The sequence below is a fragment of the Emydura macquarii genome, unplaced genomic scaffold, assembly GCF_026122565.2.
Source record: "Emydura macquarii macquarii isolate MOO-44397 ecotype Brisbane River unplaced genomic scaffold, CSIRO-AGI_Emac_v2 contig_2422, whole genome shotgun sequence".
NCBI lineage: Eukaryota > Metazoa > Chordata > Testudines > Chelidae > Emydura > Emydura macquarii.
Genome location: NW_027132559.1, coordinates 7,402,043 through 7,430,004, shown reverse-complemented (window position 1 = coordinate 7,430,004; position 27,962 = coordinate 7,402,043). Strand labels below are relative to the sequence as shown.

The window sequence follows — 27,962 nt, the reverse complement described above, 5'->3', positions numbered from 1 at the left end:
CAAGAGCTGATAGGAAATGTGTAATGCTAATGGGTTCGGAATGGATTTGTCAAATCCACCCTAAATTTTAGAAGTTGATTTTTTTCCACTGTACCAATATACTATAATTTCCATGTTAAAGGCACAAAGCAATATCCGTTTTTTGTATAGCTTCTCTAGCCACCTACTCCTGTCCTAAAGGCTACACTGGTGCATGATGCTATCCATTTAAACAATAAATGTGGCTGCCTTTCTCTATGCACTGTTTTCACTCCTGCTCTGTGCAGCAGAGAGAAGGGGTAGCTGCTTTAACTTGTCACTAAAAAGAGAACTTTATCCCAGTTTGCTATTGCTGCTACTTGCATGTATCAGGTGCTGCTCCAGTAGAGATTGCTTGTATCTGTTTCCAGGAAATGGTCTGAACTTGGTCTGTACTTTGCCAAAGAAAACACTTTGTAGAACCTTTTCCATTGATCTCCACGCAGCTTAGTAATAATTTTGTCATTTACTATAATCATAAGAAATTTACTGTAAAGTCAGATAGGCTTTGGAGCATATGTACAAAAGAGGCCAATTCAGTAGGGAACTTTTGTATATCAAATATTATCTGAATAAACACAAAGGGCCAGACTTTTAAAGTTCTTTAGCTTCTTAAAGATGCAGATTTTCAAAATCCCAGTAGGCATTTACCTGCATCTTTATAAATCTGGCCCAAAATGTATATATTATAAATGCACTGTTAGTGTCACATAAGAGAACATATTTACAGTATCATGCTTTATTCTCTTTGTAGACTGAAAGGTAATTTTGTTTTGAACTGAAATGAAAATCCTCCAAATGTATATTTACTAACTAAATGTATATTTATTAACCTAGCCTATGTTTATATCATTAATATTTGAATATACATCCATCATTATCTGCTGTACCTGAGAGAGACACCCAAGACTTAACCAGTTAAAATAGGTGACAGGAAGTATTGGTTGAGAGTCTGTTGAATGTCCCAGAAGCAAAATCAGGATTGACCTCTCTGAATTTTGGGGTTTCCTTTCTCTGACTTCTTGTGAAAAATTCACCCAAGACAAGAAGAACTTTATTTAAGCTAGTTCTGCGTTGTTGACGTCCATAACCTTGACAGGTGCAGAGAATGTAGATAACTTTCTCTTTGTAACAGAAGAAATTTGTGCAACTCAGCTTAGCTAAATTTTCAGAAAATAGGGGTCTGAAAAATCACTGCAAAAATTGGGCTTTGTGTTTCTGATGTTTAGTTTGAGCCTGAGTATCCTTCTTTAATAACATACAGTGAATAAAAGGGAACATCAGGAAGAAAATATATACATACAGACACACACACCCCGGTTTCATTCCCAAGGGATGATATACTTCCACAAAATGAAAATAAATGAGCTGGTCTTATGATAGTCTAATACTGTGATGTTATGTACAACAGATGCATTTTTCTGTTAAGGGTTTAATCCCTTCAGGCCCATTAAGCAAGGGGGAAAAGTTTAGAAGGGATTCAGTAAAAAGAAGACATTAATGTACCTTTAAAAGAAACTGGTTGGAGTATAAATCACAGAGGGAATACAATACAAAACAGTGAATGAAATATTTATACATTCTGCCGAAGCAGAGTTTATGTACTAGTGAGAGAAGTCCTATTGAGATGGGTCTTCCCCTTTGTTCTGAATCTATTTTTCCAGTTGCTCTGACACAGCTGTTGGTTGCACAATCACTCTGAAGTTGATTAGATTAGAGAAGCATAGGCCTTCCTGCTCAGCATGAGCAATGACAAACAAAGTTTGTATGTATTCTAACCATGTAGTCTGAATATACAAGATTGCGTGTGTGTGCACGCACGCATGCTTCAAGACACAAATTGGTTCCTTAAAATGTAGAGAGATTGGATCAGCATGCTTGTATTCTAAAGAGCAAGTTAATATGCAGTATCATCCTTGTACTTAGTTCATGCGCAATCTTGCTTGAGAATATGGGGCAAAATATTCAGCTAGTGTAAATCATAGTTCTATTGACTTAGCTAAGGCCCATGATTATCAGATTTATGTAACATTACTTTTAATTGCATCAACTGAGAAACAAACTAAACTACATGATAAAAGCTCTGAAAGCTTGTAAAGGCAGATTTTTAAAGGCAGAGAGGAGAATTAAGTGCCCAACTCCAATTGAAAGTCAGCTGGATTTTGTGCCTTTGAGATCCTTCCCTTTAGACTTTGAGATGGTATTTGCTTATGCAGAAAATATCTCCAAAAAGCTTTTGATTTCAATCATCTGAAAAATGCTATTTTATTTCCAAAGTTATTTTCTTCTTTTTTAGAATGAACACAATAGCTGTAGGAATTGGCAAACTGATAGTCTAGAAGGGTTCCCATATTGTCTCGAATGGACTGTCTTAACAGAGACAACGTATTTGGAACACTTGCACTGACCAACTCCCCTCTCGCAATTGCATAGCATCCCTGTTAAGCAGCTACATCAATTGCTTACATGGCAAGAAATTAGTAGGAAAGCATTTAAGGTATTTTTGGCTTCTTTTAATGCAATTTATCAGCTGGAGATGAGAAGGACAGCAGCATCATATGTCACCAACTATCTCTCCATGGACCATTAACAAGTGCTGTGTGAGATGCCAGTAGTACATGGACCTGTTTGAGAACCTGTGGCATAGGTGGCTGAAATCCTCTTTCTCCACAGAACAAGTACAGCCCTAATGCAGAGTTCCCCACTTCACACACAGCTGATTCATCAGCCTTATTCCAGAGAGACCACGGAGGATCGCCCCTCTTTAGCTGCCCTCCTTGCTGAATATACCACGTACAGGTGTCACAATTGGCAACCGCACCACTTGCATCAGCCCGCCACAAACTTGACCTGAGATTTTTAATGCCACTGAAAAGCTTTATGATGGCAGTAACGTCTGTGGGTTTGAGCAATGACACAAAGGTGAAATGATCATTTCATGTTTGCCCCTTTGAATTACAGTTGTCTGAGCCATCTTAAAGACTTGGCTAAAATGTTTATTATCTTATAAAGTGTAATATTTTTACCTAACTTTGTCAGAGTTACTTGACTGATGAGGCAGATTTTTCTGTACATTAATTGCCCTACTTAAACAGTAGTATTTAATACTTATGAACTTTGCATGGAAAATTGTGGATCAGTCTTTGTTTTGCTTATCACTTTCATATTCTGAGGCCTGGTCTACATTGTCGCTGGCGATCAATGGGAGATATGCAAGCTACTTTACATAACTTGTGAACCTCCCACTGACTTGCTTACATTGTCGTACTGTGGCGTCTTCACTGCGTTATGTCGACCAGAGACACCCTCTGGTCGATGCAGCCTTACTCCTTTCAGGAGATGGTTTAATCGCATTGACCGGAGAGCACTTCTGGGATCAATTGAGCAGGTCTCCACGACTTGCTCAATCGATCCCAAGTCACCAGCAGTGTAGACATACCTAGAGTTGTAAGGCATTTTGAACAGACCCTCCCTGAAGATAGAGAAGAAGCATTAATTGTCCTACAATACTTTATGAGGAGAAGAGAATATGATACATGATGCTGAACCACTATTCATAAGGCTTTCTATCCTTGCTATTTCTTCAATACCCAACTAAACTGGAAAGGATATCATGGAAGATAATATATATTGAAAATCCTAGGTTTCTGTGGATTATTTTGGGATTGTGAAGCAAAGATTCATTGAAAAATTGCTTTCGATTTGTAATATCAAATTAACAGCATTTATCTGATAAGAACAGTGCTAAGTATTCTTCAGGAATGTGTTGAGATGAATTAATTTTTGTTTTGCTGCATTGATGAATAATTGATATGTAAAGGGAGAGAAACAAAACATCCATGTAGGAAAAATCATCTGTTCATTATTTCACCAATGGAAATACAGAACACTTTCCTTCTTCATAGTGCTGTAAAGGTCACTAAGTAATCCTCCCAGCATCTCTGTGAGATTGATAGGTAAATGGTATTCTCTCCGTTTTAGAGAGGGGGAAGCTTGAACAGAGGTTCAGCAACTTGCTCTAGGACACATGGGAGTCAAGGTTGGACCTGGTTTTAGAACTAAAGATTTCCTGGCTCTAAGTCTTTTGTTTAAACACCTATGTTGTGCTCCTCTGTCTTAAACTGAATATTCCCTGACTCAATGCAGGTGTAATCAATATGTAAAACTTTGTACATCTCAGTGTGGAAAAATCAAAATTTAATATTTTACTTAACTTGGACATTGATTTTGCCTGTGTTGGTTTGAGAAGTGCCTTGGGACATTTGTGAAGGCTACCATGTAAGTATGATGTGATGTCATTATTGTTTATTTCTTATTAAAACTTTTCCTTTTCTTTTATGTTACTGTTGCCTTGTCAAAGTGGAACACAGGGAATTTATTGTGTAACACCTGTTAACAATAGAGGGACTTGATTAATTTCCCACTCACGGTGCTGAGAATGTTCCCCTTTGTTGTCATTTTCTCAGGGTTATTACTCATTATCCCCATTCATTCTGCTGCGATAGAGGTAAATAGTTTTTAATTCCCTTGCCCCAAACCTTTTTAAAGTTCCTTTGAACAGCTTGTTGTAATTATGCCCCTCATTGAAGGCACAGTCATTATTCTCTGTTGCCCTGAACAAGATTATCTGAGGCTCAATTTGATTTCCCTTTTTATGTTGTTTGTTAAATGTATTTCATTGAGAAATACAAAGTGCCAGTAGAGGGACAATCTGAGATAGTGGTAAATGCGATAGTGAAACGTGGCTTGTATGTGTAGTTAGAGGTAGTGAACATGTGCTATGCCCTTGTCATTACAATAAAAAAAAGTGAATGCCAAAGGGTACAAGCAAGAAACTATCCAAGCTTACTGTAAAACCTGTTATGAGTAATTGTTACATACAGTGTACTGTTGAGCTGTCATTGTATCCTGAACTTTAATAAAATATGAGCCAATATTTTTTGCTGTATCAGTAGCATTCTTTTTGAAAAGTATCTGATGTTCATGGCATTATGAATGTTGTTCATAATGTTACGTGGCAATATTATTACAGCCTCATTTTCTGCACCGCAGCTCTCTTAACATAGCTTACTTGCCAGAATTACCAACTCATTGGTAGTGTCCAGACTGCTGCTTCACCACAGGCCTCACTGTTGCTGAGACATCCCAGAGCCCAGGCATTCAGCTAATAGCACAGACCATTCCAGTGAGGCAAGGAAGGAGACTACTGGCTCCTCACTTCGCTCCTTCCCCTCCTCCACAAAAAGCAGCTCCTCGGTAAGAATCTTTTGCTAGTTATTGAGGCTGTTAATTCTCTGGGAGTGTAGACATCCAGGGGTAACACCTGAGCAGAGCCTTTGTCCATTCACTGAATTTGCATCTGCTCGAATAACTGTAATACAGTAAGCAGGGCTGCTTCCTAGAAAGTCAGTAATTACTTATGCACTTGCTTCTTGTTCGTACAGGTAATTGCATTTTAATTATCAGCTCTTGTAGAAAGTACAGTTACTGTTTTCTTAACTTTGTTGCATCTAATCTAAACAGTCAGATCTTTCCTATGTTTCAGACACAGCAGATAGCGTATCTTAATTTTCCCTTCTTATTGTCTCCCTCTTATGGCGAGTAGCTTGAGCTCTTTTTGTGGTTTAACAATCTTAAACGGTTGAATAGGGTTCTGTTGTGCTATGATGTTGATTCTTCTCAATTGTTTTAAAGCGATAACCTGTGCAAAGGAGTTTAAGGTGGTTTATGAGAGAAACAGTTTGACAAATGACTAATAAAAGAGCTTACAAAGATTTTAAGAAATCATTGCAGATAATGTAGGATCTGGTGCTTACCTAGGACTACCACTGACAGGAACTTCAACTGTGCTTTTATATTCTGGTTGGTTTATCAATGATCGTATTCTTAATGACACAAGTTTTCAAACATTAGACTGAGTTACACCTGTAAAATACATGCACAGAATTGCACATGCAAACTCATTTAGCCAGATAATTGGAGTTTTAGATAAACAAATTTCAGTTCCTATACGTATTTCTCAGAGAGAAACATATTTCAGATAATTCAGGAATCAGATAATCAGGGTTTACTAGTGAACTGGGTAATTATATACAGAAGAGCCTGCTTTGACATGCAGTTACCAGATGTACCTGTGGATTTTACTACTACTACTACTACTTATTATTAGCTTGAGCTATAAACCAGGATCAGGTCTGTGTACAAACACATAGTAATTTATAGAACTTGCCTCCTACCCACAAGCTTACAGTCTAGGTAGAGAAGAATTAGTATCCCCTTTGTACAGCTGATGAACTAAGACACACAGCTTTAAGTGGTTTGTAGAAGGTCACACAGGGTGTTGTAGCAGAGCTGGAAATTGAACCCAGATCTAGTGAGGCCCAGTCCAATGCATTAACCACAGGACCATCTTTCCTCTTAGGGTTTACTTGCAAGCTGAACACCCTGTGCTTGTTTAGGCACATAATTGCAAGATGTTCACATGTGTTCTATTTGCTATTTACGGTGGGGTCTGTCTGATTGCAATTATTGCATGTATATTTTTGGAGTGCATTTCAGGACTTGAGTTTTGGGAAGTTGGCACAAAGTTATTGCATGTTTTAAAGATGTCACCTCCAATCTGCATTTCTCTATGCTTTCTAGATCCTGACTCCGTATAATTAGAACAATCTTAAATCTTAAAAACAAAATAAAATACTGTGTAAGTAAAAGAAGTTCTCCTTTGTTATGACAGTCAGCAGATGCTGAATTTAAATTAAAATATGTACGATTGCTTTCACAGATTCTGTACAAGCAGGGGTGGATCCAAATTAATCTTTTGCCTTCAGCTGAGGCAGACACCTTTCCCTTCCCCAAAGGAACATGAAATCAATCCCTCATGGAACTTAAGAGGCTGCACCTGAAAAATTATGTCACGCAATTAAGTTTGTAGGCTGTTTATGATGCTCATTATTGCATATATGAACACATCAGTGAATTTAGCCTCACAAGGTGTTTATATCCAAGGATGCACAAGATGTCAGTGGCAGAGCCAGGGACAGGGAGAGAACCCAGTTCTTCTGACTTCTAGTCCACTGCCTCACCTACATGAGTATCCTTCCTCTGTTCATCTCCAAGTGATCATATAATGCCGAACTCTTAATGTGGCCCCATATTTACAAGCAAGTTTGCACATGAACTATATGTTCTTCCCTAGCCATTGAAATGTCTCATTAAAAACATGTGCCTGGGTTGTCACTCAAAATCGCCACTTTAACGTGGCTGTACCTACTTATTATTATTTATTTGTGTTACAGAAGTGCCTATAAGTCCTAGTCATGGACCAGGACCTATTGTGCTAGGTGCTGTACCAACACAGAACTAACAGATGGTCCCTACCCCAAGAAGCTTACAGTATAAGGGTACGTCTACACTAACGGCAGCAAAGTTGCTGCCGTCAGATCAACCTATTTGGATCGATTGAGCAGGTCTTCACTGACCGGAGTCATTCACAGAAGTCACCAGAAGTCAACGCAGTAAAACCACCCCCTCAAGTGGTGCTGTGCAGTGAAGATGCTGTGCAGAAGGGAAGCACAGCAGTTGACGGGAGTTACGCAAGCTACACAGCGTAGCTTGCATAACTCCCATCGACTGTCGCCAGATCAGTGTAGTCCGGGTCTAATTGTAAGACAAGAGACTACAGATGAACACAGACAGATGGGAGAGTATAAATACACACTCTTATAATTTTGGTCAGCCTGCTGAGCGGTGGTCTCAGCACACAAGCAGCCCTATCCATTGTCGGTATTTTGTAGGCTTCACTGCAAAGGAGAGTTTTGAGAGAAGATTTGAAGGTGCATATTGAGGTAGCTTTATGGATGTTCATCAAAACAAAAGGAAGCATAGGTAAATTCAGGTACTAGAAACCTCCTTAAAAATGATGGCTCCTGCTTCTAATGTAAACATCCATGAAATTCAAAGAATTCCATTGTCCTCACCAATTTACCCAATTTAATAAGCTGTGAGGAGTGTCTCACTCTGGAATTAATTTCAGCTCTTCATTTCGGAAAGTTATCTATTCCTTTCTTTTCCTTTTATTTCAATATGTATATAATATATTTATCACTTGTATGTATTTTAAGCAGAGCTGCTGGTATTACCTATTATTAAGATTGCCCAACATTTCTCATTATAAAACCCTGTTTTCAGTTGCTTTTGACTTTTTCTTAATTTTTAACTGTTTGGGCTGAAATTTTCCATGCTGAGTCTCCCTGAGCAGATTTTCTCTTTTAAATTTTGGCCAAAATTTCCAAAAATGATGGTAGGTGGTGATGGGGGAGGAGGGGAGGACTCAAACCAGCTGGGCAAGGAGACTGGGATTGAGAACCAATGGGGAAGAAGGGGAGGGAGAAAGTTCTGATGAGGAATCAGGATGCAGAGGGAGATCTGGGACTGCCTGGGGAAAGGGACTGGGATAAGGATCTGTGGGTGGGACACTGAGTTTGGTCACAGAGCCAGGGAAGGTTGATACAGACTAGAGGCCAGGGTGTGGGGGAGAGACCGATCAAATGAGAAGCCAGAGATGGGAGGGACTGAGACTGACGGGGCAAGGAGACTGGGAACAAGGAGCTGGGTGGCGGAAAGAGAACTGGGACTTGCTGAGCAAGGAGACTAGGGTAGGGATCAGATGCCTGAGGAGTGGAAACTTGTACTGGCTAGGTGAGGAGGGACTGGAACTGGGATGAGAAGCCTGGGATGGGGAAGAGAAAGGACTGGACCAAGACAGGTTGGAGGGGAAGGAGCATGAGTCAAACTTGGGGAGTAGCCTACTACAGCACACTCCATTACAGACCTCGAATGGAACCCAAGTCTCAGAAGTCTCACCATTACTTTGCTCTGGGGTCCCTGTCTCCCACAGCAGCTCAGAGCTGGGGGTCCCAGCTGCCTGCTCTGATGGAAAGCAGTGGGGTCTCAGCCACTGGCGGTAGCTCAGAGCCAGAGAGTCCCTGCTACTACTGGGTCTCTGCTGCCCACCGTGGCTTGGTGCTGCAGGGTCCCCACAGCCCCCCACGGCTGGGGCTGCAGGGTTCCTCCCGCCACCCGTGGTGGCTCGGAGCCATGGGTCCCTACCATCTGCCTCAATGGACAGCAATGGGGTCCCTGCCGCGACTCGGAGCTACCAGGTTCCTACCGACACTGAGTTTCTGCCGCCTGTGGTGGCTCGGAACTGGGGGGCCCCTGCGGTGGCTAAGAGCTGCCTCCTCTCCCCTACTGATTGCTCTGGATTATCTTGGATGCCTGTGGCAGCTGAGAGCTTCCAGGCCCCTGCAGCCCCCAGAAGCTGACAGCTTTAGCCCTGCTGCCCCAGGGATAATTTCACGGAGGTCTCTGGAAGTCATGGAATCTGTGACTTCCATGACCTCCATGACAGATTTGCAGCCTTACTGGTGACCCATGAGGGTGTCAATGTGGTACCACATGACGGAATTTGTTTTTTCATTTTGCTTTTTTTAAAAACATAGGAAATTACACACACAAATCTATATTAAAAGAACATTATTAAGATTGAAAGTTGAGGACTCAAAAGTTAGGAAATGCCAGAATTAAGGATGCCCGTGTAGTGTCCCCAAGTTAAGACCTAGGGTCAGATTTGCAGAAATACTCAGCACAGACAGCCACAGCTGAAGTCAATGGGATCTTTGCTTTGAACATATAAAGTGCTATATAATGCTGAATACTCTGAAAAATCAGTTCCCAGGCATCTCAAATTGGGCAGGCATCATTAGTGGATAGTTTTGACCTTAATTTCTCTCTGCCTTAGTTCCCCTTCTGCAAAGTGGGGAAAATAATACCCCCCTCACCTCACAGGAGTCTTGTAAAGATAAATTAATAACATTTGTGAAGCACTCAGATGCTATAGTGATGAGGGTCTTAGAACAGCACACAAGGAATCAATTCTGTCTTCAGAGCAGGGTTTGAATAGTGTGCAGTAAATAAGGCCCAGGGCCACATAGTGAAAAACAAGGGAAAAACAATATATTGAATCGCTGCTCATTAAGCGAACATCCATTCTCTGTGCTGAGGAAAACAGGGGTTTTGTGGAAAAATAGTATGATCATGTAATTAAGGACTGTCTCATATTGCACAAGGGGGATGAATTAAAGTTTCACAGGCAGCCTTAATTCTGGAATTTCCTAACTTTTGAACGCTTGACTTTGTAACCTTAATAATGTTCTTTTAACACAGTTAGGTTTTTTTTGTCTATATGTGTTGCGTGCACACATATGGATGTATACACATATATATTGTATACCCATGTTTATATATACAACTTCTGTGTGTATACACGTTTGTGTGTTTGTATGTATATATACACACAAACGTGTGTGTGTGTCTCTCTCTTTCTCTCCCTTTCCCCCTCCCCCATAAAGACAGTCCCCAATCCCAGTTCCAGAGAGGGAAATTTTCAGAGTAGTCTGTTGGGAGTTAGCTCCACAGCTCCCGTTAATGTTTACAGAAGTTGCACAGCTACATACCAATACATCACCTTGAACATTTTCCCCTTGCTGGATGGTTTTTTAACAAGGTTAACTCTTGAATTAGGGCTGAGTATGTCTCTTCTTTCATGCATGGAGAAAACTAAGTTATGGTATAAAATTACAGTTGTAAATACTGTGAGGCTTACCAACTGCTCTTTGTAATTCTGAAGAAGAAGAAACTGTGTTGTTATAGAGAGAGTATGGAATCTCTGTCACCTTCTCTTTTAGTGAAGAGCTTTATAATGAATAAAGCCAATCTAGAGGGGGAGAGGTCTTTCATTTGCCCCCCCATTCTCAACTTCCATTTCCTCCTGTTTGATCTTCCGCTTTTCATAGTTACTCCTATGGCACAGATTAGAAACTGGCTCTTATTTAATATTAGTGGCTCTTCTCCACCCAGACCATGATGACTATTTTGGGGTCAGACAGCTGGAATTGTGAAGTCAGGTTTGAACTTGTCTTACACTGGAGTACTGCACAGCTCTCTGAGCCTCTGGGCTTACCCTAAATAACTACTCATTATTGCAAAATGAGTTTTTTTCCAAATGCCAAGAAAACCACATGCAAATAAGCATGCAGATACCATCGTGAAGGTTGCTGCAAAGTACACATTCAGATTCCAGGCAGGCAGGATGATGCAGAGGCCCTGAGACTTGCAATGGGTTTATGATGACCCAGAGTAGCTAGAATGACAAGAAATCAGGACAGTTCTATGGTTTATCTTTAAATATTAGAGACAAGGTTTATTCAACTTTATTGGTCCAATAAAGGATTTTACTCCCCTACCTTGTCTCATTCATATCCTGGGTCCAACATGACTACAACAACACTGCAAACAATATAAATATTAGGATAGTCTGGGAACAACAGCTAAGCAGTTGATAAAAATGGACATTTTCAACTAAAATATTTAATGTCTCTGCACAAAGGCTAAGGGAAACCTTATTAATGTTGGCTCTTTCTAGCCATAAATGTACACTACTATGATCCTACGTGTAATCTGTGCACTGCATAACAATGTATTTTTCCAGTTTGTGAAATGTGTCTGTCATCTGTAGATTCATGCACAGCAATTAAGACAATTACAACAGAAATAACTGACACGATGTCAACCCAAAGTGGCTGAAGCAAACGGGTAATACCATGCTCTTGGCCAAAAGCCTAACTGAATGGATAAGCCTTGCATTGCCTCCTGAACGGTTAATTTGTGCTCTGTTAGACCAATGGGGGAGGTAAACTCCAGAGTCTAGGTGTTCCCACAGAAAATGCCTTGCCTACCAACCCAACAGTTTAAATCTGGGGACTGTCAGCAAAAACGTCTCCGATTGTCTCTCTTCCCCTTGCCTGTCCCCACAATAGCTGAGAAGGATAACTAAGCCATGTTTCTTTGTCTATTGGTTGTCAATCAAGGAGACCATGACTTTAATACTGACAGTAATCTGAAAGGAACAAGAAAATGTGAAGACTCCAGCTAATACTTACTATTTTTTTACCTACTATTACACACAAAAAGACCTATGGTAAGAAACATTATTCAAATTGCAAAGTCAAGTACTCAAAAGTTAGGAAATGCTAGAATTAAGGTTTCCCGTGCAATCCTAACTGGATTCCTTTGTACCATATACAGTTTTAGTTAAATGATCATGTTTCTCCTTGTTTTTTTCTTGTTCTTGAATATAAATTTTTATGTGTAATTTCCTAGGTTTTCGAAAAAGCAAACTGAAAAAACAAATTGCATCATGTGGCATCATATTGCAACCATGTGGTTCATCAGCTGGGTTGGAACCTTTAGATTCACCACACAGACCTTTGCCACTTGATCTAATGGCGTAACTGATAGCACTAGTAGTTTATCCTTGGTGTGGACCAGCATTAGAGGGGAATGCCACTGAATTTCACTAATATTTGCTGACAGTCGAGGAATGATTCTGGAGTGGCATGAGCTCTAATGGGCACAAACTCTTCTGTCCATCTGCACCCCAAGCTTTTACCCCTCCTGCCTTGTCCCTTCCAACCTGTCCCTGTCGCATATCTACCTCTCCCCAACCCATGGCTCCTGGTCTCAGACCTATTCTCTCCTAGCCAGTCTCAGTCTCCATTCCTTAGGCATCTCAGCCTAACCCTAGTCTCCCTGCCCAGGAAGTCCTAGTGTCACCCAGTTCTCATTCCCAATCTTTTCCCCCTGCCATTCTCAGTTCCCTCCAGGCTCCTTGCCCAGCCAGTCCCAATTCCCTCCTTTCTAGCTCCTCATCCATTTTCTCTCTCTACTACCCTGTCGTCCAGTCCCAAACTTCCTCCCTGGCTTCTTGTACAATCTCAGTGTCAATCCCCCCACAGCCCCTACCTCCTTGTCTCTGTCCCTTGCCTGGGTAGTGCCAGTTCTCCCCTACATCCTGACTGCTCATCTGATCTGTCTGCCTTCCTTTCTCACTCCCCCACTACACTGGTTCTCAGTCCCACTTTTCTTGATCACCAAGTTACAGTCTCCCCCTTCACTCCTCATCTGATATTAGTCTACCCTAATCTGCTGTCATGCAATCTTCCCCTCTATGCTGCTTGGGCCCACCCAGGTGAGATTGCAGAACAGAGGGGATTTAGTGAATGGACAGCTGGGAGAGGTGATGAGGTAGGGAGAAAGGGAGAAGGAATCACTGAAAGTGAACAGAGAAGGGGCTGAAATTTTCAAAGGTGCCTAAGAGAGTTAGGTGCCAGATTCCCAGCCAAAGTACTTAAGGGAAGGCAGGCAGACAAGCCAAATCAGAAAAGAGTCATCTTAAAGAGTGATGGGTATTAAGTGAAGAAAAACTAGTATTTAAGGAATTTGTTTGAGGGGCAAACACATCTGATGACGAAGACAGAAGTGAATTGAGACTGGTGGTGGTGGTGGAGAACTAAAGGAGAACAAGGAAGAAAAGTACCATAATTAGCATTTGACTCTTTCTAGTAAATGAAAAACTTCCAACCCCTGTGAATTTTCCTGGCTTTTTTACAGGCAAGTGGCAGCCGTTGCTCCTCTCCAGCCCTAACGTACGTATGGTATGTATCCACGAGTATGGGATTGGGAGATTAAACATTTATACGCTATGGTATGACTAGAATGGGCTTGGTACTGTATAAAGAACAATGAGCTACACCACAGCTGACAAAACACAGAGTTCCCAAACCAAATGCATTCAGTTCAATACATTTCTTTGGTTATGATGGACAGTAACCTGGTGTGACATTAAGTAGAATTTTGCACAGCAGGTTGCACTGGTCCTGTGGTAACTGGAAGTTATTTGTTACATAAAATGCCATTATCTATAGAAAAGGGTGAACTGGGTCGAGCAAACAAAGAATCAGTTCATGCCCCCAGCTTGAGGGAGATTACCTAAATTTTTTTTGGCCCTTTCACATTCATTTCCACAAACCAGAAAGGCACTTTCTCATTTTGCTGGATAGAAAATAACTGAAAAGATTTTTTCCTGCCTTTTCCTTTACAATGCATTTAAAAACCATTACATGCAACCCTTTGATTGTGTTTAATAGACACTTAATTTCTCTTCTAATACAATGAGAAACTTTCCATGCTGATAACATTGCTCTTGAGGCTCAAGTTAGTGTTTTCACATGCTTTCCACTTCACTTCCTGATTGTGTTTAGGCAGGAAAGAAAACAATAGCATTTTTTCATGTCCAAAATTCTGGTTAACTATGCCTTGTATTTTTTCTTTGTTTACAAAATACTTTATATGGTATAAACTTTGAATAAATACAGGGATTATTTGAGTAGCCCTGTGGACAACCCAAAAAACAGTTCTGCTTTTCCTACTTGACAGTTCAGTTTAAAAAAGACTTTCTTATGCAGAAGTAGTTGAAAATGATACTTTTTCACCTGCATACCTTTTTCTGCATGTTTTTAAAAAAGGAATGATGTCTTGTCCAAAATGTTTTGCAAATTTTTTTATTGAACATTTTTTGATTTAGAGATTTTTTTGGGGGTCATTTATTTATTTTTTAGTTTAGTTTTGTTTACTTTTCCGTCTTTTCTCTTCCTTTCCACCCCCTCTCCTCTTCTTTTCTTTTTTCATTCCTTTTTTTTTTTCCATTTGGACACTGAAAAGATGGGGAGAGAAAGCTGATGGGGAGGAAAAAGCATAAATTAAAGAACCAAAAATTCTTTTTTAGTTTTCTTAGTTTTATTTTTGTTTTGGGGCTTCATTTTTTAAAGGAAAAAAATCATATTTTAAGTAAATATTAATTTTCAAAATAGATCATTTTTAATGTGCTCTGGGTCAAAATAAAATATTAATGTAGCATACGGTATTTATTAAAAGTCCAATTCAGGAGGTCAAGTTGAAATTGTTTGGGAAGGCTTATTTTGAATTTTTTTTCCAGCTGGAGTTGTGTGAACAAATCATTTGGTGGGCAAACAAACCTAATCTTATATTAGGGAAAAACAGAAAGTATGGGGAGGTGTTGCTCAAAATGAGTAGCATTTTTGGGAGATGAAGAGTGGGGAAAATTTGAAAATATTATATTTGAACACAGTGATACTTTCCCTGTCCTGGCCCTGCAAAGCTCCATCATTAATTTTTCCCCAAAATCATGACTGAGTAACAATCACTTCCCGAGCATGTTACAGGAATTGTGTACTGTAAGATGCTAATATGGTACAACAGCAAATCTTTTACGTGCATTATTATTAATAATACGTTAGTAATTATACAGTTTCCCACAGTATTCTTATCAACAAGTTAAAGAAGTATGGGTTGGGTGAATGGACTATAAAATGAATAGAGAGCTGATTAGATCATCGGGCTCAACAGGTAGTGATCAATGGCTCGATGTCTAGCTGGCAGCCAGTAACAAACGGAGTGCCCCAGGGGTCTGTCCTGGGGCCGGTTTTGTTCAACATCTTCATTAATGGTCTGGAGGATGGGGTAGATTGCACCCTCAGCAAGTTTGCAGATGACACTAAGCTAGGGGGAGTGGTAGATATCCTGGAAGGTAGGGATAGGATACAGAGTGACCTAGACAAATTGGAGGATTGGGCCAAAAGAAATCTGATGAGGTTCAACAAGGACAAGTGCAGAGTCCTGCACTTAGGACAGGAAGAATCCCATGCACAGCTACAGACTGGGGACTGACTACCTAGGCAGCAGTTCTGCAGAAAAGGACCTGGGGGTTACAGTGGATAAGAAGCTGGATATGAGTCAGCAGTGTGCCCTGGTTGCCAAGAACGATAATAAAATATTGGCCTGCATTAGTAGGAGCATTGCCAGCAGATCGAGGAAAGTGATTATTCCCCTCTATTCAGCATTGGTGAGGCCGCATTTGGAGTATTGTGTCCAGTTTTGGGCCCCCACTACAAAAAGGATGTGGACAAGTTGGAGAGAGTCCAGAGAAGGGCAACAAAAATGATCAGGGGGCTGAAGCACAAGACTTATGAGGAGAGGCTGAGAGAACTAGGCGTATTTAGTTTGCAAAAGAGAAGAATGGGGGGGGGGGGGATTTGATAGCAGCCTTTAACTACCTGAAAGAGGGTTCGAGGGAGGATGGAGCTAGGCTGTTCTCAATGGTAGTAGATGACAGAACAAGGAGCAATGGTCTTAAGTTGCAGTGGGGGAGGTCTAGGTTGGATATTGGGAAAACGTTTTTCAATAGGAGGGTGATGAAGCACTGGAATGGGTCACCTAGGGAGGTAGTGGAATCTCCATCTTTAGAGGTTTTTAAGGTGCAGCTTGACAAAGCCGTGGCTGGGATGATTTTGCTGAGGTTAGTCCTGCTTTGAGCAGGAGGTTGGACTAGATGACCTCCTGAGGTCCCTTCCAACTCTAATCTTCTATGATTCTAATAATGTGTATTACAATAGTGCTTATGTGCACTACCAAAACTGAGGGAGGCCCCATTGTGCCAGACAATGTATAAACATATAGTAAGCGATCCTGCCCTGAAGAGCTTCCAGTCTAAACAGACAAGACAGACAAAGAGTGGGAAAGGAAATAGAGAGAGTGGGGAAGCCTTGCTCAAGGTCATGCAGCAGGTAAAGCAGCAGAGGTGGGAACAGAACAGAAGTTTCTTGATATCCAAAGCTCGTTCATGTGTGGAAATTTACCAGCATAATCATTCCAGAATGTCTACATGGAGAGTTGTGCTGATAAAACTGTAGAGGTGTAATGATATGGTAAATTTCCATGTGTAACAAGCCCCCAGTTCTGGATCTTAACCACTAAACCACATTGCATGAAAAAGCTGATCTTCAAAGAATTATTGCTGGAAATTAAACAAAACCAGGTTTAGTAAAGGGAAAAACAAAATAAAACCTTGGTTTGTCTAAAAGAAAAGATAGCTCCTTTAAACTTAGTTTGGAGGTCTGTCTATAACTGCAGTTTGTAACCCTACCCCTGCTCACTAGTAAGCCATTTTCACAGGGTTTCCTGTTCTAAGTTCTTTTGTTCCAGATTATTTGTAGACTGTCTCTGTGATGGGTGAACATGTAGTCTCATCATGGATGTTTCCACTGCTACACTCCCTTTTACCGTATTGATGGGGTGGAGTTTTCTGTCTCATTGAAAATATTGTGTGGCTCATCCCCAAACTGACTGATCCCCAGGGATCATCATGAAGGCCCTATGCTTCTGCCGGTGCATTGTCCCCTCAGAACCAACCTCCCTGCTCATTTCCCTGGCAGCATAGTGTCATCAGACTTGTTCTGCAAGGGACAGCCCTGCCTTCAGCAGCCCCCAGCAACCATATGTTTATGGAAAATATCATATAGGCTTGGGAGAATGTGCATGCCCCTTCTCTCCTTGTGTGGATCTTGGGCCCTCTGAGTACCTGGGGGCCCAAAGGAAGTGTGTGTGGGGGGGAAGGATGGTGCCATTTGGCAGCTTGAACCCACCTTGCACACACAAGGGGGAAGTTCTATGAATGGAAGGTCACCTCTAGGAATAGATCTCAAGAAGGCTATCCGAGCCTCCGTTTTTTCTGCTGCTTTTAAAAAGATTTTATAAGTCTTCTGTCTATCATGTGATCGGTAGCATCTGTGTGCATTGCTGTTAGAATTTCAGTCAGTGACATTAAAGCAAATTAGTTTGATAAATGAACTATTAAATAGCAAGGTTCTACGTTCACAGACATAGTTTTAAGGTCTCTGGACTGAATAAGTTGACAGATCTAGAAATAAAATCAGTATTCTTGTTGTAATCCATTGTAAACAAGCTGTCAAGCATCACTACAGTCTCTTTTGAAAATAGCTTTGATGAGTAAATAGAGAAGAATAAAAGCAGAGAGACAGTGTCAAAAACGTAAGCCCAAGATAATTGTTGTTGGTTTTTTTCTTTACCTATTATATTTCTTTAGTTGTTGGCAGCTGTCTTTCTACTGCTAAACAAGAACATTTTTCTCTAGTTCCTGTTTAGACAGTTTTGACATTGTTTTGATTCAAGTTAATGCTCCAAGAATATACATTTCTGCTTTAAAGGAACAGGGGGTTAGAATTTCTCCTTGATTCAGGTAAGTGGGAATCAACAAGATTTTTGTATTAAAAGCTAAAACCTGTAGTTTCTTGTACACAAGGCTTTTTATTATTTTTTGAAAAAGTATGTGTGTAGAATTATGTCTTAGCAAATAAGAAAGCTACTGAATTATTTTCTCCTGCTGGAACCACCCTTTTTCACCTTTCTTTTCTCTTCACCTACCTGGTTATGAATGAATTTTATAAAGTAAAAAACCAAATTAATTCCTCTACCGCTACCTCCCAAGAGAAGCATTTTCTTTCTTTTTGTGCCAGTTAGCTTTTACCTTGCTTCAAGCTTTTCATACATTGTTTTGATTGAGATAATATCAGTAGAGACTCTTCTGGCGTCTGTCTCAGAATTTATTTAACTGTCAGGTTTACAGTTGCTTTGTTCCAGTATATTTTATTTTATTTCTTAAATTTCATCTTGGAGATATATGTCTTGTGAAATCCCCCCATGTTGGGTGACGTGTATTGGTAATTACTTTTCAGGGGCACTGGAACTTGGCTTGCTTATGAGCTTCCCATGACTAGCCCCATTATTGAGTTGATAATGAGCATCCAATAGGAGAGAAGAAAGTTGTGAAGTTAGTCAGCTGTTGCTTATTGGGATTGAACAGCTTGTTTTTTCTTTTGTGTAGCATTTATACTTAACACTCGGTAGGCAAACTGCTATTCCAGCTTGCAAGTGGATTCAGTTATTCAAATGCACGGACCAGAAAATGAAGGGGATTCTATTTAAACAGCGTGCTCCCAAGTCACAGATGATCTTTTTGATGTCTGTATTTTGCAAATGGAAATTTTCCATTTTCCATCACCAGCATTCTTTCAGAGGCAGTGTTATCTGAAGCTGCTTTTTGGCTGGTCATTTGCATTTTTACTTTCTATACTGTATTGCTTTCCTTTCTTTCCTGACCCCCACACTTTCATTTCAAAGTCCCATTTTGATTTCCTCCACTTCTGTATCACGTCGTTAAGGCCCAGTCCTGCAAAGTGCTGAGTGTCTCCTACGAGCTGACTTCAGTGGAGAGCTAAAAGTGCTCAGCACCTTGCAGGACCCCGGCACTAAGTGAAGTCTACTCCATTGGCGAAAAGCTTGAACGTTTCAGCTCCCTATACAGAGAATGTGGAGACGAAAGGCAGCTGAAATTCACCTCCTCAGACTAGTTCTCAGGGCTCTTGTGCAGCATCCCCAGCAGCTGCTATTCCAGCTGGAATAGCTACACCCAGCCTGTCCTAGCTGTGCAGGTTGGTCAGGCCACTGGATCTGTGTAAATGTGAATGCCTGTGTCACCTTCCCCCCGATCCTTATCATGATGTTTAGTATGGGCCTGTGGTAGGAACCCATTCTGCAGCACATAGCTGGTACGCAGGCACCCCTCTGCGACTACACTGCTCACAGTCCCTCCTGTCAAGTTTAAGTGGAGAGCCTTGCACTGGTCTTCTGCCCTAGAGGAGAACTGGGGAAGCAACTACTATGTCACAGGCTTGGAAAGAATGCAGAGAGACTGAAACAGAGGACTGGATTCTTCTCCCTATGACATCAATGGGAGTCTTGCCTTTGTCTTCAACAAGAGCAGCAACCAAGACCTGATCCTCTGAGGATCTGTTGAGTTGTCTTGAACTCATCTGTCAGTCTAAGGTACTTATATGAGCCCCATTACTGCAGTATCTGAGCACCTCACAGTCTTCAGTCTAGTTATCCTTACAACACCCCGGTGGTAGGGAGGTATTATCGTTCCCATTTTATAGATGGAAGCTGAAGGACAGAGATGCTAAGTGACTTGCTGATGGTCACACAGAAAGTCTGTGGCAGAGCAGGGAACTCATGACCTTTTGTATCTTATACATGGGTTCTAAAGCAAGCAGTGTCAGGGTGGACCTTGCAATAGGACTTTTGTCCCCAGTAACGTTTGGTGGGTTGGCTTGTGTAGAGAGCATAATTGCAGTTTCTTAAACCAGTTAGCATCTACCATGGCCATAGCATAGAAAATAGTGTTTGATCAGTAGGACAGAAAAGATTCAAGACCTAACCCTGTCTTAACTGATGCTACATTGTGCCTGTTGGTGGCTGTTGCTGCTTGTTATTTATTTTTATCATAGAGTCTAGGACCAGGACCATTGTTCTAGATACTGTACAAACAGAAAACAAAAAGACAAAGAATTTACAAAGTAAGTATAAGGCAAAAGACAAGAGATAGATAGCAGCAGACCAACAGGGGAGTACAAGGGAACAGTGAGACAATACTAGTCAGCACGTTAAGCAGTGGTTTAAGAAGCCCAACTGTTAAGTTTTTTTTGTAGTCAAAGGAGAGTTTTGAGGAGAGTTTTGAGGAGGAATTGAAAGGTAGATAATGAGTTAGATTTGTGGATGCTTACAGGGAGCTCCTCCTAAGTGTGAGGGTCTTCATGGGAGAAAGCAAAAAGGTGCCTGCTTGAAATTTTAGTATGTAGGAGATAGAGGCTGGAATCATTCCTCAGTCAGAGGTGGAAGTCGACTTTTCAATAGTGAATGAGAGATGATAGCTTGTGAAGGGCCTTGAAAGTGAAGACAAGTGGCTTGTGTTTGATATGACGGAGAAGGGAGAGTCAGTGGAGGGTTTCGAAGAGCATGGCAACGTGGTCAAAGTGACAGACTAGGAAAATGATCTTTGCAGCAGCACTCCGAATGGATGTGAACGGGGCATGACTGCATTTATCAAAGATCTGGAAGTAGCTCAGCCATGATATGATGAGAGTCTGAATGAGAGCTTTAACTGTGTGGATAGGAAGGGTAGTCTCTTAGGACATCTCTACATGAGAACTTACTGCATGAGAAGCTGGGGTGTAAAGTTTCCTAGTGTGGCATTGACATACAGTGGTTTGAAACAGCAGCAGGTCAAAGTTCACTACAGAACTTTTAGTGTGCGTCAGCAGGGTCCACACAGACATGGCATGCTGGAGTCTTATAGATTTACACCCCCAACTTGCCATGTGGTAAGTTCATGTGTAGACGTGCCCTTAGAGATTTTTATGCAGAAAGAATCTGCAAGAGTTAGGTGTAGCCTGGATGTGAGGACCTTGAGAGGGGTCTGCTCCGAGTCGAAGATGAGGCCTAGGTTATGGGCCTGAGTGACAGGCACAATAATGATGGTGTTGTCTCCAGTGATCAAGAGAGGCGATAGCTGGGAGTGCTTGGAGAGGAAGACTAAGGGTATGTCCATACTACTGCTAAAAAACACCAGCTGGCCCGTGCCAGCTGACTCAGGCTTGCAGGGCTCAGTCTAAGGGGCTGTTCTATTGCAATGCAGATGCTTGAGCTGGAGGACCCAGTGAAGTGGGAGAGTCTCAGAGCTTGGGCTGCAGCCAGAGCCTGAACATCTACACCGCAATTAAACAGCCCCTTAGTCCGAATCCTGGGAGCCTGAGTCAGCTGGCCTGGGCCAGCTACAGGTGTCTAATGGCAGTGTAGATGCATCCCGGGAACTCCGTTTTAGCCATGTTGAGTTGGAGCTGATGGCTAGACCTCTGTGAAGAGATGTCAGAAAGACTGGCCAAGATTTTAAAAATGAGGCTAATGATGGCGATTTCGCTCTACGTTTATGGCTACCTCATACTCAGAAATCTTTCTGAACTGACTTCGTGCTACTTTAGCAGAGGCCTAACAGTTGCAACTGAAAGTTCTTACTGGTGTAAAATTAGAGAGTATATACCTAAAATTCAGGGATTACTCAGTAGAATTATGCTTTCATCCCAAATATGCCTGGACTACATTAATTTGTGCAGAAAATACCAATGACATTAAAGCACTTTGTTAATGGAAATACTTGCCATCTAGCAAAAACTGGAAATTTACAAGTAATGGTTTGCTTAGTTTGTCAGATTAGAGTTTTAATCTATTTTGTACTTAGCATTACGGATATTAGAGAAGGAAAATACCAGTTTAAGTTATATAGTCCATCACTTTTCCACTACAAGTTTCTTCCCTGTAGTACTATATATATTTTTCAGTGCTTTGTCCAATTTAGTCATAGAGCTTCCTTTATTTCTCTCTTAAGATCATTTGGTGAAATTTTCTGGCTTATGTATATGTAAATGGTTTCTGGACTTAAAAAAATTTGTTGGAAAGTCTATTACAAATTTAAATTGAGCTCTCAGTCAGGAAGTTTTTTTCTTTTATATTTTGTCTTAATCTTTCATATTTATGATTTCATCCCATTACTCGTAGATACACAGGGCTTTCTTCCCCTGACCTGGCTTTCCAGAGTCAGATTTACTGTAGTTGTCTGGTTATCACAGTTGTAGAAATCTTTTTGGAACTACTTTGTGTTACGGGATCTAGCCCTTAGCCTCTCTGCGTCTGTTTGCACGTCTGTAAAATGGAGATAATAAAAACCACCTGCCCATCTCACAAGAATATTGTGAGAATTAACAGTTAGCATTTGTACAGAGCCTTGGAGATATAGGGGCAGATTTTCAAGTGTTCAGCTCTGACAATTGGGGCCAATTTTTTTAAAGAACTCAGTACCTCGCAGCTTTCGTTGCATGACGTAGAGTGCTATTGAAGTACTAAAATTAAAAAATAGCCAAGGAGGAAGTGAAAGCACAGGATCTGTGATTGCAGTGATTCATACATGTGTATCACACTTTTGCTCTGCCTCTCTGCTTTGTCCTTTTTTGCTGGCAGGTTATGGGGATGTACATGAATCCCTGCTCAACTTAATACCAGAACAGCTTACAAGAACAGCAGTCTGAGAAAGCAGAGTAGAACGTGATGTTTGCGTGCGTGTGTCACGTGCAAGTGTGTGCCCACAAACCAAAACACAGCTGGCAGGTCTAATTTTAGCCTTCCAGCCTTGAGAAGTGTCCCTTTAAAGACATACTTTTTCTCTAAAAACAATTTGGTTGATAATACAGCAGCTGACAATCCTGCTGAAATATTACATATGATTTAAATAAAAACAAAAGAATCCACTGCCCAGTAATTTTTCTTTTTTTTAAATTTACAAATAGTCAGTGAAGCCACTAAAGAAAGATCCATGGATTAAATGGCGTCAAATAAATACGTGATTTTAAAAAATAAACCTGGGATTTGTATACACAATAAGACAAATATATTTACTTGGTTATTTGTACAGTGCCCAGAAATGTTACAGATGATATATACACATATAAAACTGGTCCCTGCCCAGAATTGCTTCAGATAAATAATATTAAAAACTTTTGCTTAAGTTGGTCCCAAACAGCTTGAATCTCTTGCAAGCCCTATCTCTTTACCTGGGGAGCAGTGGTAAGGTTAGTGGTTCAAGTGTGTCTGTGTAGCATTTCTGGGTGCAGTGGGATGTTGTCAGGGGGATGGTGTGATGGACTGTCTGTGGCTCATTAAAGGTATTTTTAATATTGTATTTTTAAAATTGTATGGAAGTAATTGAAAGTTCAGGAGAAGTGATCCCCTCCCCCACTTTGTTATAATTCAGAAGAAATAAATGACTGAAACAAGGGTTAAACATTGGATGTGTGAAAGTGAACGCTTACTATCCACCACCACCCCCGTTTGCTTCTGTGCAATGGTAGATTGTATGGTACAAATTAGTTTTCTGCTTAAAACAATCCTATTTGGGAGACCCCGAATAGACTCTGTGACCTTGTGGGTTCTTTCTTTTCCCCCCAAATATCAACAAGAGCTCTTTTAAGGCTCAGAAATTGCTTTGAGTCCCGGGTGTTCTGGGCTCCTGATTTCCTGCTTGCTTGGTTTGTTCTGTGACTTTGTCAAGTGGCTGCCCTGCCTGCAGGATCCACTGCCGGGATTTGAAGTTCAGTTACACCAGCGGCGCTGCTGTAAAATTGCTTTGCTTTCCGAGATAGCCAGCAGAGGGAATCGGGACTTTGCTTGCAGCAGGGGCTGAAAAAAGCAGCCGGTTTCTTCTTGGAGGAAATACTGCAGCCTTCTGGACTGCGTCTGCTTCTCGAGGGAGAGGCTCGCTGTAGTTCCACCCACACCGGCTGGAAGGAGGGGGTTTGAATGAGAGACAAGCCCAGCTCTGAACACCATGTCGCACCGTGCGGGAGGCAGCAGCAAGTAGGCTGTGGAAAGCTGCTTTTTTAAAAAGAAAATCTTTTGTTTTTTAATAATAAAGGGGGGTTGGGGTGGGGAGAGGAGAGAGAGGGTGGGGGGGAAAAGCTGGTCTGCAGAGATTTGGAGTTCCACTGTCTTACTGATTTCTCTAACAGGACTTTTTCCTCCAGACACTGGCAATTGACATTACTACAGACAAGCTGTCTAAGGAAAGAAAACGCTGCATCCTGAGTGCAGGAGGGAGCGGGGGGAACAAAGCAAGATTTTTCTTTTTCTTTTTCTTTTCTTTTTTTTTTTGATCTCTGTCTCTATCTATATTTTGTGTTTTTTTGATTCTTGCTGTGTTGGACCTAGTGAGCGGTAGAAGGCAAGGAAGTCTCGAAAGCCTCATCAGTACTGTCAGGAATAGTGGTTTAAGAGGAAGAAAGGCCTGGGGCACTACACCCTGTCAACGAGTTCCCTGCATCGGAGATAAAGATTCCAGCTACATGGGCAAACGCTTGGAACAGCAACCAATGTACCCTCAGTACACTTACTACTACCCTCATTATCTTCAAACCAAGGTATGGTACAGCAGTTCCCTGCCTGTCCAGCAGTGTGAATGTGATATCATTATGCACTTAGTGGAAGATGGATGGTGGAGTGGCATAAATTACAGAGGGTTTTGTTTGTTTGTTTGTTTCCCCTTGAATTTAGTATCACGCAGGGCAGAGCTAAATAGCCAAAAAACAGGCAGAAAGAACCAGGAAGGTTAGGTTTGATTGATTTTGACTACTAGCTTTAGTTAATCTCTTTAATTTCCCCCTCACCTACAATAAATGTGGTTAATGTTATGGAAGCAAATATACATGTCGCACGATTATTATGACATAGGATGGAATTGCTGTGGACTGCATCAGGCATGCAAACACTGATTCGCTGGCTGTTTCAGTGATCTGTACAATTTATTTGGTGTTCAAAAGCATTTGGCCATTAGAAAAAACCCAGTGGATACCGAAACTTTTAATCAGTTAAGTCGGAGATGTTGTGGGGTTCTAGGGTGGACAACACACTAACCTACTGTAAATCTTTTGGAGTTTGTTCCGATGTATTGAACTGCTTTTAATGTTGCATTAAATATTGAGGATGATTTGGCTGTGTGCTGTTGCATTTGAAAGGTCTAGAAATAGATGGTAGCTGCTACTCTCAGAAAAAGCACCAAACATGGTTTCATTTTTTTCAGTGTCAGTGGCCCTGGAAGGCAGGCCTGCATCTCCCAAGGAGATGGAATGAAGTTGATGACACCTGGATTTTAATTAGTTAAATGATGCTTTATTTTTCCCTAATGACATTATGCCATAATCTGCTGCCTAAAAAAGTCTCCTTTGTGACCAATAGACAGTAACAAAAACAACTTTGCAAACCAGTTAGGACATGGTAAAGAAAATTACAATTCTGAAGTACAACCTCACAACCATAGATGAACAGTTTCAGTCAATAAACTAACATTCTTCAAACAAACAAACCCCCACCCCAATAACCTCCATTCCTCCAAACAAACATCTCCCCAGTTTAAATGGCAAATTTAAGGACATAGGACACATCTGACTTTTTTGAGGGGATGACTTTTGGTTTCAAACACATGAGCTAGTTAGTACTGAAAGGGCAAGTTACGTTTCCTTGCTAATAAAATTACTTTTCTGTTAACATTTATAGCCAGACCCCTGCATCATATAAATTAACTAATTGTGAAAACTGAGAATGAGGCTGGCCGGAGTTGTGATGACACCAGAACCATTCAATGTGATTATAGCCTAGTAATTCATAACATGATTACCTTTCATTTGTTTGCTGTGTGGTTTCTGTAACTGTAATGTGCAGAATTTTTGTGCGAGATCAGCCCTTTTTTAGAGGGGCGGGGACTAATTGTTTCACCATTTTTTTTCTCAAGGTCGATTCAAATTGCATTTTACCTTTGTGACCATTTAGTCTATTGTGCAGCAGCAGCAGCAGCAGCATCCCGTTGCTAGCTTGTGACTGCAATATTGGCTATAGCTTCAACTGCTTGGGGGATAGGGGATGTAGACCGCTGCCATTCCTCAAAACCTGGCAAGCCAAAAACATGAAACAATTTATGGATATTTTTGAAAGAACAATAGCCTCAAGTACTGGAAGAGAAATACTGAACATTCCATCCCTTTTACTCATGTAATTTCAATTTTGCCAGGCTTCTTCTTTTTAATTCCTCTTTCTGTTTTGTAAAATATGCTTTTGGGGGAAATTAACCTTATGGTCCAGTTGAAAATGACAACAGTTTTCCATATAGTGACTTTTTAACCTGAAGTTTTTGGAGAATAAATTAATATTCTTTAATTATATATTATCGATTGTTTTCTATTGTGTTCTCGAGTTATAACATTACCTACCCTTGTGAAAAGCTGTGTGTGAGCGTAAATATATATGTGAACACAAGCGCTATTTTTGCAAGGGTAGATAATATTACAAATCTATAATACATTTTATATGGCATTAATTTCTCTCTCGCTCTCTCTAAAACATAAATAATACAATAAACACATACATATAGATTTCTGTACTATAGTCCTAAAGAGTTTAGAGTAGTGCAGACAGGCAGCATCTGGATTTTGTTACCTTAAAGCTAGCCATCAGCTTCTGGGACATTTTAGAGGAGTTAGAGCCATTGTATATCTAAAGTCAATATTTGGGTAATCAAATAATATTGTGGTAGAGAACTGTATAACGATAGCACATACTAATATACCACTGTATGATTTCAACTGTGCTGTGAAATTCACAACTTTTTTATTTTCTGGAAAGTGTGCTGCGTAGTGTGTTAAACAAAATTTTAGAATTCATCTGTGTAAAAACATGTTCAGATCTGAATATTCATACACGGAAGGGGTAATGCATTAATTTGAAATCATATAAAGAAATTCTAGGCTTTCTGTGCAATGCATAAAGCACAGAACAACAGGACATTAAATATACAACATTCTGAAAAAAAATGTTTTCCTTACATTTTCAAATCAAGTGCTTAGTTTGCTTTGCTCACACTGTAAATTAATCTCAGCTGCTCTTAAAGAAGTACAATCGTACTGTGTAGCACAGCTTGGGGAGGGGGAGGGGGTTGTAGAGGATTGAATAAGAGTCACAAGGTATATAGTCCATATTTGTACCTTCTAATTTATCTAACATATTAAGCAGTAATGGTGTAAATTAATAACTGTAGTTCTAAAGAATTATAAATAGAAGAATAGGATCCATATGTTTGGGTGATTGCTTCAAGTTTTACAAATGTTACTTGGTCTCACGTAGAACATGAAACATACAGTCTGATTATTCAATTTACTGGAGCATCGTAAGTATAAGATGCCACCATTGAAGTTAAAATTTTATTGACAGGTTCAGACAAACCCAACATCATAAAAAATGATCAAGGTTCAATTTTTTAAAGGAGATTATAATGTCTTTAATATGTCCTGTAAGGACAAACGGGATTGAGAAGAAAAGGTATCTTTTTCTTTCTGGTGTGACGCTGGCTCACTGCTGAAGTAGACTGAATTGTCTGAACTTTCTTAGCTAAGTCCTGTGAGTAGAATTTGCTTCTTCTGGGCATGTTATGAGTTATTCTTAAAATCAAACATTTTTGTTACTGTTATAATTTAGGAATATATGGGCTCACATGTTCTTGCTGCAAAGAGTATTACAAAGGAATATGTTCACGTGTCACATGTATGTGACACTATTTTCGGGATTTCCTATACTTTGGCAAACCTTTGATTTTATTTTTAACTGCTCAACAATGAAACGTTAGTAGAGTGGTGTTTGTGTTGATGGATGACTAAGAAACCAACTAGTTTATGTAGCTGTGT

General features: G+C 40.5%; 1 protein-coding gene across 11 annotated transcripts in view; it reads left to right on the top strand.

Moving 5' to 3' along the window:
• Nucleotides 1-27,962, top strand: part of RBMS3 (RNA binding motif single stranded interacting protein 3) — an 864,086-nt gene that overhangs the window by 319,387 nt on the left and 516,737 nt on the right. For 4 of the 11 annotated variants that reach the window (XM_067561869.1, XM_067561867.1, XM_067561872.1 and 1 more), the window contains exons 1-2: nucleotides 23,497-24,093; nucleotides 24,445-24,653. The exons of the other annotated variants lie outside the window; for them this stretch is intronic. In XM_067561869.1, coding sequence (XP_067417970.1) covers nucleotide 24,093; nucleotides 24,445-24,653 — 210 coding nt within the window. In that variant the 5' untranslated portion in view covers nucleotides 23,497-24,092. Of the gene's footprint in view, nucleotides 1-23,496; nucleotides 24,094-24,444; nucleotides 24,654-27,962 lie in introns of those variants that run through there. 11 annotated transcript variants of the gene reach the window in all.